The sequence below is a fragment of the Pipistrellus hanaki genome, assembly GCF_964339955.1.
Source record: "Pipistrellus hanaki genome assembly, chromosome: 5".
Lineage (NCBI taxonomy): Eukaryota > Metazoa > Chordata > Mammalia > Chiroptera > Vespertilionidae > Pipistrellus > Pipistrellus hanaki.
This window is the reverse complement of record NC_140507.1, coordinates 80,150,271-80,169,094: the sequence shown is the minus strand read 5'-3', so window position 1 is coordinate 80,169,094 and position 18,824 is coordinate 80,150,271. Positions and strand designations below refer to the sequence as shown.

The 18,824-nt window shown below is 50.4% G+C and overlaps 1 protein-coding gene and 1 long non-coding RNA gene across 3 annotated transcripts in view; one reads left to right on the top strand and one right to left on the bottom strand.

The window, feature by feature from the left end:
• MED26 (mediator complex subunit 26) overlaps positions 1–17,760 on the top strand; it is a 45,085-nt gene extending 27,325 nt beyond the window's left edge. Inside the window, exons 1-3 of one of the 2 annotated variants that reach the window (XM_084885938.1) lie at positions 10,268–10,988; positions 13,816–13,890; positions 14,310–17,760. In XM_084885938.1, coding sequence (XP_084742064.1) covers positions 13,825–13,890; positions 14,310–15,944 — 1,701 coding nt within the window. In that variant the 5' untranslated portion in view covers positions 10,268–10,988; positions 13,816–13,824 and the 3' untranslated portion in view covers positions 15,945–17,760. Of the gene's footprint in view, positions 1–10,267; positions 10,989–13,815; positions 13,891–14,309 lie in introns of those variants that run through there. The other variant, XM_084885937.1, reaches the window with a different exon arrangement.
• Positions 4,336–18,806, bottom strand: LOC311623708. The gene is made up of 3 exons (XR_014795198.1): positions 18,534–18,806; positions 8,372–8,457; positions 4,336–6,403 (listed from the first exon to the last, which is right to left on the bottom strand). It is a non-coding gene; the product is annotated as an uncharacterized lncRNA (long non-coding RNA).
• Positions 18,807–18,824: the final 18 nt, after the last annotated feature.

Below are 18,824 nucleotides of genomic sequence, written 5' to 3'. Positions count from 1 at the left end.
CTCGCCTGGGAAGTTGGCTCCCTCTCCTGGGTCTCCAGTTAAAGTATAATGAAACCTTGCAGCTGGGCTGAAAAGAATTCATGTCCTTAAATTCAGCCCTTGATGACTGGTGGGCCTTTTATTTTATTTTAAAAAGTATATTTTTATTGATTTCAAAGAGGAAGTGACAGGAAGAAAGAGGTAGAAATATCAATGATAAGAGAATCATTGATCAGCTGCCTCATGCATGCCCCCTACTGGATATTGAGCCAGAAACCCAGCATGTGCCCTGACGGAGAATGGAACCATGGCCTCCTGGTTCACAGGTTGATGTTCATTACTGAGCCACACCAGCCAGGCTAGTGAGCCTTTTATTTCACAACATAGAAAACACCCAGCTGCAGCATGGTGAGTCTCCTGCTCTTGGCTACACAAGTGTTTTGGGGGCACGCAGAATGTCCCAGAAGGAAAAGCTGTTGTTTACTGATGCCTGCCAGAGTCCCTTCTGCTATGAAGAATGCGTTACACACACTTTGCAGTTGTTGTTTGGTTCTTACTATATCCTTGAATGCCCAGGCATGACAGTCCTCTTCATTTTACTGAGGTGAGAAGTAACTTTTCTGCTCTATTCTTCACCCGAAGGTAGGGCTGAGTCACCACGGGGATCTGATACCTCACCTTCAACAGAGCCTTCCTTCTCTTTGCCTACTACTTTCCTACTTTTCCAGGACCTTGTTGCACCTATCATCTGCCTCTACAGTTGTTTTATAGCTCTATTGAGGTGTAACTAATGTACAGTAAACTGTGTACTTCTAAAGTGTACCATTTGCTACATTTGACCTATAAGTACATGTAAGAAATCATCAGCACAGTCAAGATAATAAACATTTCTATAATTTTCACAAGTTTCCTCTTACTCCTTTGTAATTTTCCCAGCCACCCCTGTCCCCAGGCAACTGCTGATCTGCTTTCTGTCATTGTAGATTAGTCTGGAATTTTGTGAATCATGTAATATATACTCTTTTTGTTTTATTTTGGCCTGGGCTTTTCTCTCATTCAGCATGTCTATTTTGAGATTCATGCACTCTGTACATTAATAGTTCATTTTGTTGTTGTTGCTGCTGAATAGTATTTCATTTTATGGGCATATAATTCATTCATCCATTCATATGTTGATAGAATTTAAGAATCTGCCAAAATGTCTTCCAAGGTGATTATACCACTTAAACTCCCACCCAGAGTGTATGAGAATGCTCCATGTCTTGGCCATCACTGGGTATGGTTAGTCTTTTTCATTTTAGTCATTCTAATAGGTATGTAGGAGTGTCTCGTGGTGGTTTTAGATCTTTGCCCATCCTCCCCTAACCCCCGTTTTGGGTTCTTTGTGTAATTATTCACTTGAGAGAGTTTTTATATGTTTTAGGTACAAGTCTTCTCTTATATCATTGATATGAAGGGATGAATGAATTATATGCCAATATATATACATATTTCCCAGTTTGCGACTTGTCTTTTCATTTTCACAACAGTGTCAATTTTGAAGAGCAAAGATTTTTCAACTTTGGTGAAATCCAATTCATGTTTTCTCTATAGTGTGTGCTTTTTGTCATATTTTAAGTCTTTGCCAAACTCAAGATCACTAAGATTTTCCTCCTACATTTTCTTCCAGATGTTTTATAGTTGCATGGAGGCAGGCCTAGGGTGACTTTAATAGGTTAGGTTAGCAGGTTAGGTAAAAAATGAAAATGTGGCCAGGTATGTCACAAGTGCTCTTGCTTCCTTGTTGGGGGCAGTAGCACAATATATACTGTGGAGGTTTGTGGTCTCAGAGGAGACCACCATGTGGTAGAGGACAGATATCCAGCATGCTGGCAGGTGATGCCCAGGCAGTGGGAGCTGCCTGCTTGTTTTGCTCCAGTAACCTTAGACTTGCTCCTCCTGGGAACACTGAGCTGCTTACTGAGTGCTCCTTTCCTGGAACCTTCAGAGTGCCCTTGATCTCCCCAGACTGACCCCTACCCAAGGCAGGAATGTGTGGACATGTTTCTATATGAGCTGTGAACCATAGTGCATGCTGAGTGTCTCAGAGGTAGCCTGGGCTCATGGTGCAGCAGGTTTCAGACCTTGCTCTGCAGAACTCTCAGAGAGTCTGTGCCTCTGTGAAGGAAGGGAGTGAAGGGCTGGCATTTGTTTCTACGACAGGATGGCCTTTAAAATCAGATTCTTATTAAAGTACTAGAGGTCTGGTGCACAAATTCATGCATGGGTAGTCCTTGGCCTGGCTGGTGATTGGGGCAGATTAGGGCTGGCTGCAGGGGAGGGAAAGAGAGGAAGGGGCCAAGGGAGGTTCCAATGGGGGCGATTGGGACTGGCTAGCTGGGGGGAAGGGCCCACAGGAGGTTGGTTGGCGGGGGGGGGGGGGGGGGGAAGGGGGGAGGGAGAATTGCGCAGGAGGTTGGCTGGCTGTGGAGAGGAGCCACAGAATTTTGCCGGCCAGGGGTAGGGATCATGGGAGGTTAGCTGTGGGACTGCACTGACCACCAGGGGGCAGCGCCTGCATTGGTATTGAGCATCTGCCCCCTGGTGGTCAGTGCGTGTCATAGCAATCGGTCAAATGGTCGTTCTGATCATTCAGTCATAATGGTTGCTTAGGCTTTTATATATATATAGACTAGAGACCCGGTGCACAAAATTTGTGTGTGGGTATGTGTATGTGTGTGTGTGTCCCATAGCCCAGCCTGCACCCTCTCCAATCTGGAACTACTAGATTGATTGTGAGAGGAATGTCAATTGCCCGGTGAGATCGGCCTAAACAGGCAGTCGACATCCCTCTCACAATCCAGGATTGCTGGCTCCCAACCGCTTGCCTGCCTAATTGCCCCTAACTGCTTCTGCCTGCCAGCCTGATCACCCCCTCACCACTCCCCTGCCAGCCTGATTGACGCCTCACTGCTCCCCTGCTGGCCCAATTGCCCCTAACTGCCCTCCCCTGTAGGCCTGGTTGCCCCTAACTGCCCTCCCTTGCAGGCCTGATTGCCCCCAACTGCCCTGCCCTGATGTCTGATCACCCCTAACTGCCCTCCCCTGCCAGCCTGGTTGCCCCCAGCTGCCCTGCCCTGATGTCTGATCACCCCTAACTGCCCTCCCCTGCCAGCCTGGTCACCCCCAACTGCCCTCCCCTGTAGGCCTTGTCCCCTCCCAATTGCCTTCTTCTGCAGACCTAGTAACCCACAACTGCCCTCCCCTGCTGGTCTGGTCACTCCCAACTGCCCTCCCCTGCAGGCCTTGTCCCTCTCAACTGCCCTCCCCTGCAGGCCTAGTTGCCTCCAAGTGTTCTCTTCTGCTGTCCTGATCACCCACAACTGCCCTCCCCTGCTGGCCATCTGTGGTGGTCATCTTGTGTCCACATGGGGGCGGCCATCTTGTGTGTTGCAGTGATGGTCAATTTGCATATCACCTCTTTATTATATAGGACTAGAGGCCTGGTGTACGAAATTCGTGCATCGGGGGAGGTGGAAGGGGTTGGTGGTATCCCTCAGCCCAGCCTGCACCCTCTACATTTTGGGCTCCCTTGAGGGATGTGTGACTGCCTCTCACAATCCAGGACTGCTGGCTCCCAACTGCTCGCCTGCCTGCCTTCCTGATTGCCCCTAACCGCTTCTGCCTGCCAGTCTGATCACCCCCTAACCACTCCCATGTCAGCCTGATTTATGCTTAACTGCTCCCCTGCCAGCCTGTTTGTCCCCAACTTCCCTCCTCTGCCGACCTGGTCACCCCTAACTGCCCCGCCCTGCAGGGTTGATTGCCTCCAACTGCCCCCCTCCCCCTGGCCATCTTCTGGTTGCTATCTTGTGTCCACATAGGGGCAAGATCTTTGACCACATAGGGGCAGCCATCTTGGGTATTGCAGTGATGGTCAGTCTGCATATTACTCTTTTATTAGATAGGATAGAGGCCTGGTGCATGGATGGGGGCCGGCTGGTTTGCCCTGAAGGGTGTCCCGGATCAGGATGGGGGTTCTCTTGGGGCATGGGGCGGCCTGGGGGAGGGGCCTGTGGTGGTTTGCAGGTCAGCCACGCCCCCCTGGCGAACCAAGCGGAGGCCCTGGTATCTGGAATTTATTTTATTTACCTTCTACAATTGAAATGTTGTAGCTTGGAGCGGAGCCAAGCCTTCTGCTTGCTCCATGGCTGCCGCCATTACTGTTTGGATTTGTTTACCTTCTATAATTAAAAGTTTGTAGCCTTGAGTGGAGGCTTAGGCCGGCTAGGGCAGGCGGAAAGCTTGGCTTCCATTGCTTGGGAAACCCAAGCCTCCCTCCTCCTCTCTGTGGCTGCAGTCATCTTGGTTGGGGGTAATTTGCATACTCACTCTGATTGGCTGGTGGGCGTGGCTTGTGGGCGTGGTGGAGGTATGGTCAATTTGTATATTCTTATATAAGATAGCATACATACAAAGAAAGGACTCAAGGTGTAAGTTTTACATTTCAGTGAATGTTTATGAAGTCAGTGTATCCAAGTAACCCCCACCCTGGTCAGATCAAGAAATAGAGTATTTCTCTAGAGGCCACTCTTATTCTATTTCCTGATCACTTTCCACCCCTCCCCCACCTCCTTCTCTCCCTGACCCCACTTCCTCCACTTCTGTCACCATCAAGAAGTCTTGCACTCCAGTATAGAATGTATTCTTTTGTTTCTGGCTTATCACATGACAATTTTGAGATTTTTCTTTGATGTTATGTGTAGCATTAGTTCCTTTGTTCTATATTGAATAGCTAAGTCATGATTTAGGCATCACTTACACTTTGGCCAAGCCATGCAGGTGTTTTTCAGTTGTGGTGGTTCTCAACATGCTGACCCCACCATTCTTGGTACTCTTGTTTCTGTTGATACATACCCTGGAGTGGAATTGCCGGGTTGTAGGGTATATTTGTCCCATCTTGCATTGATGTCTGAAACAGAATATCCAGGCTTACCCTCCTGTTCCATGGGTGACAGTGGCCTTGGTTTTCTCCACTGTGGCCCCTGTTGTAGGAATGTCCACGGAGAAGATCCTTTTGCCCACTGCCATTACTCTGAGCCACACACACAGCCCAGGAGTGTGGACTGGGATAGCAAGTTGGGGGAGGGGTGGCCTCCTAGCACCACACTAGGATCATAGAGGAGCTCAACAGTGAGTGTGCTGGGCATCCCTGGCTTACCCCTTGAGAACACAGAATCTCTAAGGACGGTGGTCAGTGTGCCATTCAGGACCTGCGGACTTAATTTGCCCTGGTTCCCCAGCTTATGGAGAAGCAGGGTTCAGGTTGGTGGCTGATCTTCCTTATATCAGAGTTGGGACCCACTCTGTCCCTGCCCAACACCACTACTGGGCATTCTCAGTTGACACACATGAGTGTACTGTTTTCACCTTGCTGTTTTACTTAATAGTCTCTTGGATGTTGGTCCCCATCAGTTCCTAAAAAGCTGGCTCATTCTTGTTTTGGATTGCTCATTTTATAGGTTCATGTGGGTTGAATATTGTGTGTGCCCCTCTCATAAGCATTGTGTCATTCCATCTTGTACAGCTGGTGTGCTTACTAGCTGTTCCTACAGGAGCTAGGCTGGGAGGGAAAAACCCTCACCCAGAATACTGTTAGATACACTGCCAACTGGACCCTTCTGTGAGTATGTCTGGCAGAAGTAAATGCTCTATTTGGTATTCAGACTTTCCAGTTGTGTCAATGTAGAGATGAGAATTGAGAGTTCTCAAAAAAGGCTGAATTACAACCAAAATTGTACATCCTGTTGATCTAATTCAGGGGTCAGGAGAGTTGAAGTTCATACCTTTGTTGGGAAGAGCTGCTGAGATATAAAGCTTGGGGCTGTGGAGAGGAGTGCTGCCTCTCCTTGTCTGCAAGCCTCTTTTGAAGAGTCTTATGGATGGCAGGCACTCCACTCATGCTTGCACCCTGGGTTCTCTTCTCATTCTGCTTATGGGGCACAGGCTATGCTCTGCCTGCTGCATGGGTCCAGGCGGGAGTTTCCATCCCCTGCGCTGAGTTACAGCTTCAGTTGCATGCTCTGGTCGTGGGTCCTTTGCAGGCAGGCAGGGCACTCAGATGGTGGGCATGCTCCAGCTGAGGATGCCTCTGGGGAACAGATGGGCCCCACTGATGAGGAAGTGATATTGTGCTTTTGCAAGTGAACTTGGCGGCCGCACAGGGGATACCTTGCACCCCAGTGTCTTCCTCTGAGAGAGACTTTGCTCCTGTGGCTCTGAGGCTTCCATGGGCTTCTGGCAGAGGATGATGCCTCTGCAAGGCAGAATGCTGGCATGGCACTGTGCTGGCATGGCACCTGTCTGAGGGAGGTGCTCCTCACTCCAGTCTGGCTGTGGGACCAGGCAAGGCAGAGCAGGGCCAAGGAGGCTGCACCTTCCAGAGCTGAAAAAAAGGGTCAAGTTGCACTGACTTCTATTACTCAGTGAGACTGGGTGAGACGGGTCATGCTCTTACAGGCCCTCTGGGGGGTGTAGGTGCCACCTCTTGCACCAGCTTGTGACGGAGGTAGTTTGAGTCATAGAACAGCATCTGCCAGGGGACATGTGTGGTTATCAGAAGCAGGAAGACTTGCTGTGGCTGAAAATGGTGCTGCTGGTACAAAATCACACACACTTGTCCAGCAGAGCCCAGTTTCATTCACCCTGTCCACACACCTTTAGCAGACACAACTGATGCCTGTTGTGTGACTGGCAGGGAACCATGACTCAGCCGGGGATGGCATTGAAAAGCTCAGCACATTGAAAGACTCACAGTCTGGTTGCTTTTGGATGCCATCTGTGGCATGTTTTAGTTTGGAAGGACAGCTTGCTTGCTGAACACTTTCAAAAGTCTTTTGAGCTAGTGGTTTTGTAAGTTTTGTAAGACCATTATGCATTTAAAAAGAGGGGGGGAAAGACAACTTTCACATCGTTGGTTTTTTAACTAAACTGGCTTTTACTGATCTGACTTCCTTTGAGCTCATTGAACAAGTTGGTGTGGGTGGTTGAGGGACTGTCCAGACAGAGAGGCGGTGAGTCCGCCCTCAGTGTACGCCATCTGGGGCCTGGAGGAGAGCAGGCTCCAGTGCCATCATCATTAGCACTAAGTGGCTTGCAGCTCAGGGTGGGCTAAAGCCTCAGCTTTGGTGGGAGGGTGTGGGTCTCCCTGGCTCTAGGGAGGAAGGCAGAGGCAGCCTGGAGACTATCTGAATGTGCTGCTGGGCATGAAGCTGCTGGCCCTGTGTGGCTTCAAGGAGCTCTTTGTAACCTGTGCATTTCCCTGTTGTGTAGTGGATTGGAGAGAGTGTATGGATGGGATGCCGATACGAGGCCAAAGTCCACAACCTTCCAGCTGCATGATGATCCCTGGACCCTCAGTTTCCTTATCTGTAAAGTGGGGTTTCAAGGAAGGATAAAAAACTAGAGCTTGGCCCCTGGAGGAACCCAACAAATGGTGGTCCTGTGAGAGTCAGGCCAGGTGTTCCCATCAGTGCTTAGACTTCAGGGAGTGCAGGGTTTCCCCACTTTTATCACAGCTGTACATATCCAGCTTATTGACCAAGACATTGGGTATTTTTGGTGGAGTGGTGCCCCTTGAAGCATGGAGAAAAGGGAGTCGTGAACCAGGGGCCTCACAAACACCAAAGTTTGGTGTCTCGGTTCTTTGTTTCGCATCTGGATGGAAGTCCCCCTCAACCCCCCCAAGGATGGTAATTACTGAGAGCATGGGGTTTACCTACCTATCCCTGAAATAGATCGATGGCATCCATAGTTGGACAAGGGCTTTTGTGTGGCTCGTGGTTGACCATAGCCTCAAAAGCCAGGGATCCTTCTTGCGGACTCGGACTCTTCCATTCATGGCTGACTCCTCTGGAGAGCCCCTTGTGGACTCTGAAGCACTTCCCACTCAGTGTGTGATGGCTGAGGCAGGTGGGCCTCTCCTGCATGAAGGAGCTGCTCAGCGAAGTTCTGGCCTTCTGGGCTCTAGCAGGGAAACCCGGACCCCAAGCCCTATTCTTCCCCAGGAGTGCAAGCTGTTTTGGCACCATGTGCCTGGTAGTGTGAACCCAAGGTAGTTTGAACTCGCAGGAGACAGGCTCACTGTGGAACCACTTAGTCCTCAGCTCCTCCCCACACAGGCACCAGGTGGTGCAGCACAAAGCCACTGTGAGGAATTGGAAAATGGTTATCTGATCACTTCACCGCCACACAGCTGCCCTGACATTCCAGGTCTAGTGAAGTACCCCATCCAAATGTAAGGAAATATGTGTATTTAAGTAAACTTTTTAAAGATTATGTAAATTTCAAACATAAAATAAGAATACTGTAACCATCCTGGCATCAGTAGATACCAACTTAAAATCTTACTTACCAAATCAACATTGTTTCCTTTGTTCTGCTTCCTCCAACAGACACCCAAGTGGGTTATTTTGTAGCAAGTTTCAGTTGGCATCATATCTTTAGTAAATAGTAAGAAATATGTCATTAAAGATTAGGATGAGCAGGGTACCTTTGATGTTCACAGGGAATGTAGCATGCTGTGGAGTCTTGTGCAGGTTCCTCCATTGCTCCCACGTTACCCAGGTGTAGGAGCATAGGGACGTCACCTGAGCAGGAGTGGTGGTACCCAGCACTGGCATTATCCAGACTTTTGTTCAGACTGCTTCTGAGGGTTGTGCTCTTCTGCCTTGGGCTGTTGCCTGTGTGTGTCCAACCCCCTGCTTCCCGCTCACTGTGAGTCGAGCAGCAAATATCTCTAGCTGGGCTGGCTGGAGTAGTAATTTAGGTGCTGAGGGGCTTTCTGAGGACGAAGGCTGTTTTACTTCCTTTGTGCCTACTCTTGGTTCTCATGTGTGGGAGTCTCCGTTAGAACCCTTAGGAGCCCAGGGACTGGGTTGGCGGAGTGGAGCATCCTCCGCTCCCTGGCCCCAGTGAGGATGTGCTCCGTGGGGGTTCTTTCTTTTCCCTGGCCCGAAGCCAGGAGGTGCCTTAGTTTAGGGGTTGCCTGCATGTTTGATGCTGGAGACATTGGCTGCCTGAATGAACAACCAGGTTCAAGCTGTCTGAATCCAGTATAAACACCATCAGCAAGGTGGTTATGGAGTTAGTCCCACCAATAGTCATGGGTAACTTTATAGACACCTGTGTCACACCCAGGATGACTGCCCTTCCTTTGCAATGGACACCTCAGGTCTTCTCTGAGTGTTCCCCATTGCGTGGCCTGCCCTGCCCGCTCTCTGCCATTCCAGAGTAGCTTTGTCCCATCTAGTACCTCCCCTGAGGACATTTAGGTATCTGTGTGTGGAGCAAATGCCACCACACTGGGGGTTCCATGACTGGGCAATATTTATTCCCAATAAAGAGGCCAGTAAATACAGAAAACAAATGGGTTGAGAATGTGAGCAGTTCACACAGGAAGTCATCATTGGCAGAAAAGGGACATGATACTCGGCTCACTAGTTGCTCAGGAAATACAAATTAGTTTGCATCTATTGTGGGAGCCCTAATGAGGAAATGAGAGGCTACAGTGCTCAGACTCCCTGGTGTGTGGATTCTGCCCCTTTTGGGAAAGCCGCTTGGCTGATGGTTTTGAGGTGTGTGCTTTTGTTTTACTGGGAAGATTCTCAAGGCATCCATGACAACAGCGGGCTGCATGTGGCCCTCAGCATTGGCCTGCAGACTTATTCCAAAAACAATTCAGTCTCCCTCCCCATGCAGGATGGAGCGTGATGAGATGTGCTGTGGTGACGAGAACATGTGTTTTCATGCAGACACGTACGTGGTCTTTGGATGATAGTAGCCGTCAGCTCCCATTGGGGCTGGAGTTGATAGAAGGCAGGCTATGTTCTCCTGGCATCCTCGCTCATACCACTTTCTTCACTCTGGTTCCCTCTCCCCTCTCCAGGCTCTGTTGCCTTCTCATCATTTTTCAAGGCCCTGGGACCTCTGCTGTAGGAGACCCCACTCAGGGGATGTCCTTGCCACAGGCATGCCTGCCTGCCTTCCAGCTGACACCCACATCCTTTCCCTGAGCATATGTGCTGGGCTTTGTCCTCGAGCCTGGATAAGAGGGCCCCCCCCCCCCCCCCCCCCATGGCATGTTATCTAGGTGTCTCTGCTACCCACAGGCCCTCTCTATCCAGGGTGAGAGGCCTGCTGCTCCTGGATAGGTGGGTGGGTGGGTTGGCTGGTAATACAAGTTCAGGAGCCTTCTGTCTGTGGTCAGGCCACTGCCTACCAACAGGCTGGCTAGGGTACACTGCCAACTAGATCTGAGACAGAGGCCTGATCTGATGCTGCACAGACCCTCCAGGATTCTTGCCTGTCCAGTGGGGTAAGGCCAGAGCTCAGGGACAGACGCCTGGTAGCATTTCTCAAGGTCTGCAGACTGACTCTATCTGGAATGTTCAAGTACTGCTTCCCACACAGTGCTCAGTGCCCTGTCTGTCATGGCCAAGAGGGGGGCAGAGCCAGAGGGGTGAGCCCTCAGGGAGGTTCCGAACTTCCATGAAGCGAAGGCAGAAGGAGGGAGGCAGGGGTAACATTTTCCACAGGGCTGAAGGCACTCTCTGTACACCACCCAAGTTATGGCAAAGCCTGCAGGCCTAACCTGTCTTAGCTCCTGTGAAGCTTCCGAGGGTCCTGGCTGCAGGGTGTCTGCGGCTGCCAGTCCCAGGCTGCCCAGGTGTTCTGCCTCTCCCTCCTTTCTGGCAGTGGGACAGTGTCTGCCCAAGGACAAGGACACTCTGTGCTGCTGGGCTTGCTTTGCGGGGACTGCTGGTTCAGGAGTGTATGGGGACTTAGGGCTCTAAATATACCAGAGTGAGGTCACTAGGGTAGAAATAGGCCATGTGGCAAGCTCAGGACCCTGTCAGGCTGAATCCCGGGACTGGGAACGGGGAGCTGGTGGCCTTGCTCTCCCTGTGTGACTGGCCTCCTCACCATGCAGTCTCCTTTGCACCACATCCCTACTCGAAGGCACATTAAAGGTATGTAGGGGGTTGATTGTGTCTCCTCTCAGATCCGCCCCTTCAGCTCAGTAGCTTTCTAGAGCCAGCCATAGCCCCAAATGAAAACATGAGACGAGGCCATTGTTGCCAGGGAGCAAATTGGCCCCTGGCACAGGGGCAGCTTTTCAAGAGATCTGTTGGGCACAGTGAGGGCTACTGTCGTGATCTGTGGTCACTGTGCAGTGTACACCCACACTGCCTTTAACAGGAAATGGGGCAGATAAAAAACAAAAACAAAAAAAACCAGGAATACACAATGCCAGCAGAGTAACAGCTCCCAAGAATACCCACATTCTGGTCACCGGTACCTGGGTACATGATACCTTACATGGCAGAAGGGACTTTCGTGACTAAAGGAGCAGACCTGGATTGTCCAGGTGGGCACAGCTAACAAGGTGGTGATGACATATGGAATCTTTACAAGCAGAGACCATTTCCTTGCTGGTCAGAGGTATGATGCAGGGTTGGGGCGCAAGCCAGGAAATGCAGTGCCTACTAGACGCTGGGAATGGCCTTCAGATGACAGCCATGCAGAGAGCAGGGACTTCCGTTCCGCAGCACTGAAGAACTGAATTCTGCCAACACCTGAAGAAGCAGGAAATGAGCCCCAAAGGAGGGTAGTGTGCCAACATCTAGATCACAACCCAGGGAGACCCAAGCGTACTTCTGACCTTCAAACCTGGGATGATGCATGCATTTTGTTTAAGCCGCTCAGTCTGTGATCATATATGAACACTTTGGCAGCAAGAGGTAAACTGATACACCATGGTGCTGGCAAAGATATAAAGATATGGGAAATAGGCTTCCTCACCTTCCAATGAGAGCAGCCCCCCTAGGGGCTAATTACAGTAGTTGGTGTGCTGGGAGCTTGTTTGCTAGCCTAAAGTCACATCCGATAAAGGTGGTGACAGCAGCTTTGTCTATAACAGCCAGTGAAAACACCTAAGTGTCCCCCAACAGGCCCTGCTTGGTGGGGCCTCCCCTGGAAAGCTGAGCAAAGGGAGGAATCTGTGCTGCTGGGCATTTCAGATGAGAGAAAGAGAAGACATAAAACCCATGTTTTGTTTTTTAAATATGTGATAAGGATGTAAACAAGCTTATGTATTATATGCAAGGAATATTTCTTGGAAAGCTACAAGGAGATGCTGCAGTGTCTGGTGGGAGATGTCCCTTTCCTTACTGTATCATGTCTACATAACTCTGCTGTGTGTGTGTGTGTGTGTGTAGGGGGTGATGTGCTCACGGTGTGATTTGGGTGGGAGAAGGGGCTTACTCCAGATGTGGGCTTCCCCATTCCAGCCAGCCCTCTGGAAACCAGCAGCTGCTCGGTTTGTGGAGATGTAGGCGTTCTTATTCCCTATTCAAATCCTTCAGCAGGAATGTTTTGTCAGCATGTACTCCTAGGCCAAGGCTTGCTTCTTCATTAGCAGTGTCTTTTAGTAAACCTAAGTTCTTGGATTTTAATGAAAATAGTTTCCAGTTTGTCCATGTTTTTTTCTTGAATAGTTAGTGTTTGGGGGTTCCTAAAAAATCTTTGTCTACCCCAAAGTGGCAAAGATCTCTTGTTTCTTCTAGAAGCCTGAGGGTTTTTGCTTTCATATTTAGGTCTATGATTCATTTTTAATTAATCTTGAGGTGCTTGGTGTAAGTGGAATCAGCCACATATATATTTTTAATACTATGTCTTTATTGATCTTAGAGGAAGGGAGAGGGAGATAGATTAAAAACATCTATGAGAGAAATGATTGGTTACCTTCCTGCGTGCACGCAGACACGCACAATCAAGCCTGCAATGCTGGCATGTGCCCTCACACACCAGCTGGGTAGCCATATACAAGTATATTTTATGTGATACTTCCCTCCCTGTGGTTTGAACTCCATTTTATTAGTGCTCAAAAGCTGCAGTTTGCTCATTTCTATGGCTTTTAAACTTCCCTCTGTTCCTTCAAATTCCTAGAGGACACTGGTGTCATCATAACGTTTGAACATATCACCTGCAACTTTCTGTATCATCCCTATCTGTAAAATGTGATAATAATAGTATCTACCCTGAGGTTGTAGAGACAACTAAACCAAGGTGGTGACATATGGGAACACGTATTAGTAGGACAGGGCCTGTCTTGAACAAGTATCATAAAAGATTGTAATTTCTTGGTCATAAGATATACATGCATGTTTGTACTAGACAAAGCCCATCACTCCCAGGTCAGCTGTGCCAAGAACTCCTTGAGGCCTTGTCAGGTACCATTTCTGCCAGGTGGGTGTGTACAGTGTGTTCGGTCTATACTTCCTGATTACTAGGAGACTTGAGCGCTGGTGCTACAACCTCCTGTGTTTTGCTTAGGGTCTCTGTGTGTTCCAGATTGGGATCATCGGGGCCTTGTGGCATCTGTCTTCTCCCATTTCACGACTTTTTGCTCTTTCTATGGTTTCTTTGGATGAACTTTCATTTGGCTTAAGGTAGCCAAATCTGTTGGATTATTATGTATCAATCTTTTATTTTAAACTAGGTAAATTTTATTTTAACACTTTAGTCTCCCATCCCATCAAATGGCAGAGTAGAGTGATCTTTGGTCAAGAGCAGATCTTGTTTCATTAAAGTCATGAGTTTTGGTTGTGTGGCAGACACTCGAGAGTGTGGCCATGTACATGGATAGGGGAGAGAGAGCTGGGTGCCATGTTGCCCTGGGTGCAGGTGTGCAGTAGGGGCTTCAGAGATGCCAGCTCCACTGGCTCTTGGTGTGTGCGAGGTGGAGGAAGGGTAGGGAGAAGGACAGGGATGTGATGAGTGGCTCTTGTCTTGCAGATCCGGAACATGGTGGCGGTGTTGGAAGTCATCTCCAGCCTGGAGAAATACCCCATTACCAAAGAGGCACTGGAGGTGAGTGGCCCAGCCCTTAGCACATGCCTGAGGATGTCATCTTTCCTTGGGCACTGAGGAACCTGGGGTGGGAGTGGGGTTCAGTCCCAGAGTTTGGGTTCTGTCCTCCACAAGATGCCCAGGGAGACTGCAGTGGGCGTCGCTGGGCTCTTTGCTGTTGCCTTTCCCACAATGTACTGTCATGCAGAAAGCTTCCTGGTCTTTGCAGTGGCCTTGGCACCAGTAGCCTGCGGGATGATACTTCTAAGAATGCTTCCTCTGGCCCTGGGACCCTAGGGTCTGAGGATTATATTTGAGAATTTAGATGTCACAAAGAACCCAAATTTCCCTTAGGTTTTGTGTCTGGTAAGCCAGTGGTTTAGGGGCCACAGTGGTTCTCCTGGTCCCAAAAAAGTCCCATGGTCTTTCTCTGGTTGTAGGAGACGCGACTTGGGAAACTCATCAATGACGTCCGCAAGAAGACCAAGAATGAAGAGCTTGCCAAGCGGGCCAAGAAGCTGCTGCGGAACTGGCAGAAGCTCATCGAGCCTGTGCACCAGAATGAGGCAGTGCTGCGGGGCCTGGCAGGGGCCCCTGGCTCTGCTAACGGGGGTGCCCACAACTGCCGGCCAGAGGCGGGGGTGGCCGGCGCACCCAAGAGCATCCATGACCTGAAGAACCGCAATGACATCCAGAGACTGCCCGGGCTGCGGCTGGACAGGCTGGGCAGTCGCAAGCGCCGGGGGGACCAGCGTGACCTTGGCCACCCTGGGCCACCTCCCAAAGTCTCCAAAGTAAGCCATGACTCCCTGGTTCCCAACTCATCACCTCTCCCCACCAATGGGATAGGTGGGAGCCCCGAGAGCTTCCCGGGTCCCCTGGACAGTGGCAGGCACGTGGGCCCTGAGGGCAGCTGCCTGGAGCAGGGCGAGAACGACAAGCACAGTGTCAAGATCCCCATCAATGCTGTGAGGCCGCACACCAGCTCCCCAGGTCTGGGCAAGCCCTCCGGGCCCTGCTTGCAAAGCAAGGCTGCAGTGCTACAGCAGCTGGACAGGGCGGACGAGACCTCGGGACCTCTGCACCCCAAAGGGCCGCCTCGCTGCTCCTTCAGTCCCCGGAACTCACGGCACGAGGGCTCCTTTGCCCGGCAGCGGAGCCCATACTCACCCAAGGGCTCTGTGCCCAGTCCCTTGCCTCGGCCCCAGTCACAAGATGTCACGCAGGTGCCATCACCGCTGCCACTTGCCCAGCCACCCACACCCCCTGTGCGGCGGCTAGAGCTGTTGCCCAGTGCTGAGAGCCCAGTGCATTGGCTAGAGCAGCCTGAGGGCCACCAGCGACTGGCAGGGCCACCTGCCGAGCCCATCCTACCCCGCGCTGGCTTCTCCCCAGACTCTTCTAGGGCGGACAGCGATGCAGCCTCCTCCGGGGGCTCAGACAGCAAAAAGAAGAAGAGGTACCGGCCTCGTGACTACACCGTGAACTTGGGCGGCCAAGTGGCCGAGGCAGGTGTCAAGCCTGTGCGGTTAAAAGAACGGAAGCTCACCTTTGACCCCATGACAAGACAGATCAAACCTCTGACTCAGAAAGAGCCAGTGCGGGCCGACAGCCCTGTGCACACGGAGCAACCACCCAGGACAGAGCTGGACAAACCTGAGGCCAAGACCAGCCTCCAAAGCCCCTTTGAGCAGACGAACTGGAAGGAGCTGTCACGCAATGAGATCATTCAGTCCTACCTAAGCCGGCAGAGCAGCTTGCTCTCGTCTTCTGGCGCACAGACCCCAGGGGCCCACCACTTCATGTCCGAGTACCTGAAACAGGAGGAGAGCACCCGGCGTGGGGCCAGGACGCCACACGTGCTACTGCCTCCAGGCCCATCCACTGACCTCCCGGGGCTAAGCCGCCAGGTCACGCAGAACGATCTGGACAGAATCCAAGCCCATCAGTGGCCAGGGGTGAATGGGTGTCAGGACACACAGGGTAACTGGTATGACTGGACGCAGTGCATATCGCTTGATCCGCATGGCGACGACGGGCGATTGAACATTCTGCCTTATGTTTGCTTAGACTGACTGGCCCCTCAGCCTCTAAGTGCATTCCCACCTTGCAGTTAGCCGGAGGGTGGCCAGGCCTGGAAGCCTCCAGTGGTTTGGTGCCCAGCTGAGGCAGAAGGGAGGGGCGGGGGTCTAGAGGTCTCTAAGCTCTTCCCTCAAAACTCTCCTTCTTTTGTGAAATGCTGCTACCAGTTTACTAACAAAATTACAAAGGAAGGACCGCGTGGAAGGAAGGCCGGCAAAGTGAGTTCAGAACTCTATAGCAAACCAGCTATAAAACAAGTCAGTTCCCCACCCCAGAAAGGTGCGGACACTTCCCAGCATCCATGAGCTGGGACCTCGGTTGCAGGCAGGCACAGAAAACCTGTGGGAGAAGTTACCTTTAACACAGTGACAGAAGCATGCATCTCATCTCTCTGCATTTTCTGTTCTTTCATTTGGCCCTGAAGTGTCTGAGGGGCAGCCTCATGGCCTATTTGCACCCCATCCAGCCAGTGTTTCCATCATGGTGCCAGATGTAGTGAGCTGCTGGCATCGGGTGGGCCACCTGGTCAGCCTGTTTGACCCACACTCCATGGGCATCCACACATGAGTATTTTGTTTCAGTTCAAACTCACTTTTTAAAGAAATGCTGCAAAAATTTGTTTTCTAGAGTTTATTTTATTCCATTTCAACACCAGCCAAACAATTTTCCTTTCTACTGTTTCATTTTCCCTTTCCTGCACCTATCTAGAAAATTTCACCTTTCTAGAGTCTCATCCCCAAAACAAAAGGTTCCCACAGGTGCTACTGGTGTGTAAAGCTGTACGGTTGCAAGGAGACCTGTCTGTGTGCTGGAAACACTCATGACCATTCCTTTAGATTCGTTTGCCTTATGGTTGTCATAACGCGATTTGCAAAAACAAGGAGCCTTAGTGAATGTACAGTATCTAGACTTCTGTGTTCTCAGGATGCAGAAGGGAGCAACTTTGCTATTTGGTCCAGTAAGTGGACACCTTGTGATATAAATGTGGAAATAAAAAATAAAAAAAACCATTTGCACAAACCGGTCTGAGAATCATTTCTAATTTGGTCCTTTACAGCCAAATCTGTTTATTCTGGATGATCCAAGAAAACGTGTTCAAGGTTTGGGCCCTACAGTATGAGTCTACACAGAGGTGGGTAGGCAGAGTGACCAAGTCAGCCTGTTAACATTCTTCATGGGCACTGACCTCCACCTGCCCTTCATTTATTCAGGGCCACACGTTGCCTCTCCCACCTCCAGAGTCACGTCCTGGCTTTGGGTGATAGAGACCACGGGTCCACATCAAGAATGTTATCCTGTCTCCATCCAGGCCTCACCTGCCCTGGAGAGATTTTTGTGACCTTTACTTACACCCTAAAATATTTAGTTTTTTACATGGCATGGCACAGAGCCATGTCTGGCAGCGTACTTCTTGTATAACTTTTCTTAACTATAAAGGAATAATACATTTAATTCACCTTTGTTCCTGGAACAATTACTGGTTTTCTAGTTTTTCCACTCCAGGATGGTCATTTTGGACATATCTACTTAATTTCATAGATGAAGAGTAGCTAACCTTTAAGAAGGATAATCTCATAGGGGTTAACCAAGAGGTCCAGGCCCTGCTGTCTACCTGCTGTGTGGCTCACTTCACTCCTGTATGTGCCCCCATTTGGGAGATACAAGTGCTTGCTTCAGATTTGTGAAGATCAAGTTAAATGATCAAAGTTTTTAAAGAAGTGCCTCAGTGAAACCATCCGTGCTGTGGAGTAACTAGTTCCTTTCCTAACCTCAGTGTGCCTGTTTTTCTTTTTAAAAAAAAAATATATTTTATTGATTTTTTTACAGAGAGGAAGGGAGATAGATAGCTAGAAACATCTATGAGAGAGAAACATCGGTCAGCTGCCTCCTGCACATCCCCCACCGGGGATGTGCCCGCAACCAAGGTACATGCCCTTGACTGGAATCGAACCTGGGACCTTTCAGTTCGCAGGCCCACGCTCTATCCACTGAGCCAAACCGGTTTCAGCTGTTTTTCTCACTCTTAATGTGGCCAGCCCTGCTGCCTGTGGATGTCTGAGGAAGTGACATTACTTTGTGACAAATGGTAATGACAAATGATCCCAACAGCTGGGAGATATGAGGGTTCAGGTTAGTATCGCGAGTATATCCTTTCCTCAGACCTGCTCCCTGCTGTAGGAACCACCTCTCCTGTCTGAGTATCCAATAAGTTCCATGGTAGATATTGCCTGCCTTTGAGAACCCAAGTTTAAGATAAGGTTTCTCCAACATTTTGAAGATCGATGGACTGCCACTTTCTAATTTGCCAAGTAAGGACACTGTAGGAGAATATTAACACCATTTCTACCCCCAAGCCCACCTCCAAAGTTATTTAGTACATGTCTTTGGAGCAGACGAAAGTCCTTTAAGTAGTACAAAGTCATCTTGCCGAAAACACCGCCTTATTTTCCTCCGCGGGGGCCCAGGGTATCAATGGATGGGGCGCAGCACCTCCTCCCAGACCCATTGGAGACTGCCCGAGGAGGCGGCCGAGTCTGGGCTTCCGGTCTGTCCGCCAGTGAACTGGAGAGGGTCACACCTACCGCGCAGAGCACGTAGCGGCAGTTCCTAGGTCGTGCTCCAGGGAACAAGCCACAGGAGTCCGCTCCCGGTTTTCAGGAAGGATTTAGCTTTTCACAATTTGGCCTTCCATCCCTCGGTGTCTGCCTACCAGGAATCTGGTTGAGGGCGCCGGTGCTCCCAGTCCCCGAGCCAGCCCACCGCTTTGCAACCCCATTGGGCTCTCGGCCTGCGTGTCCTTCCGCTTCCGGGATAGGTCCTGCCCCCACCGGAAGCTCATCCGCGGGAGGCGGGGCCTGCGCTTGCTACGTAAT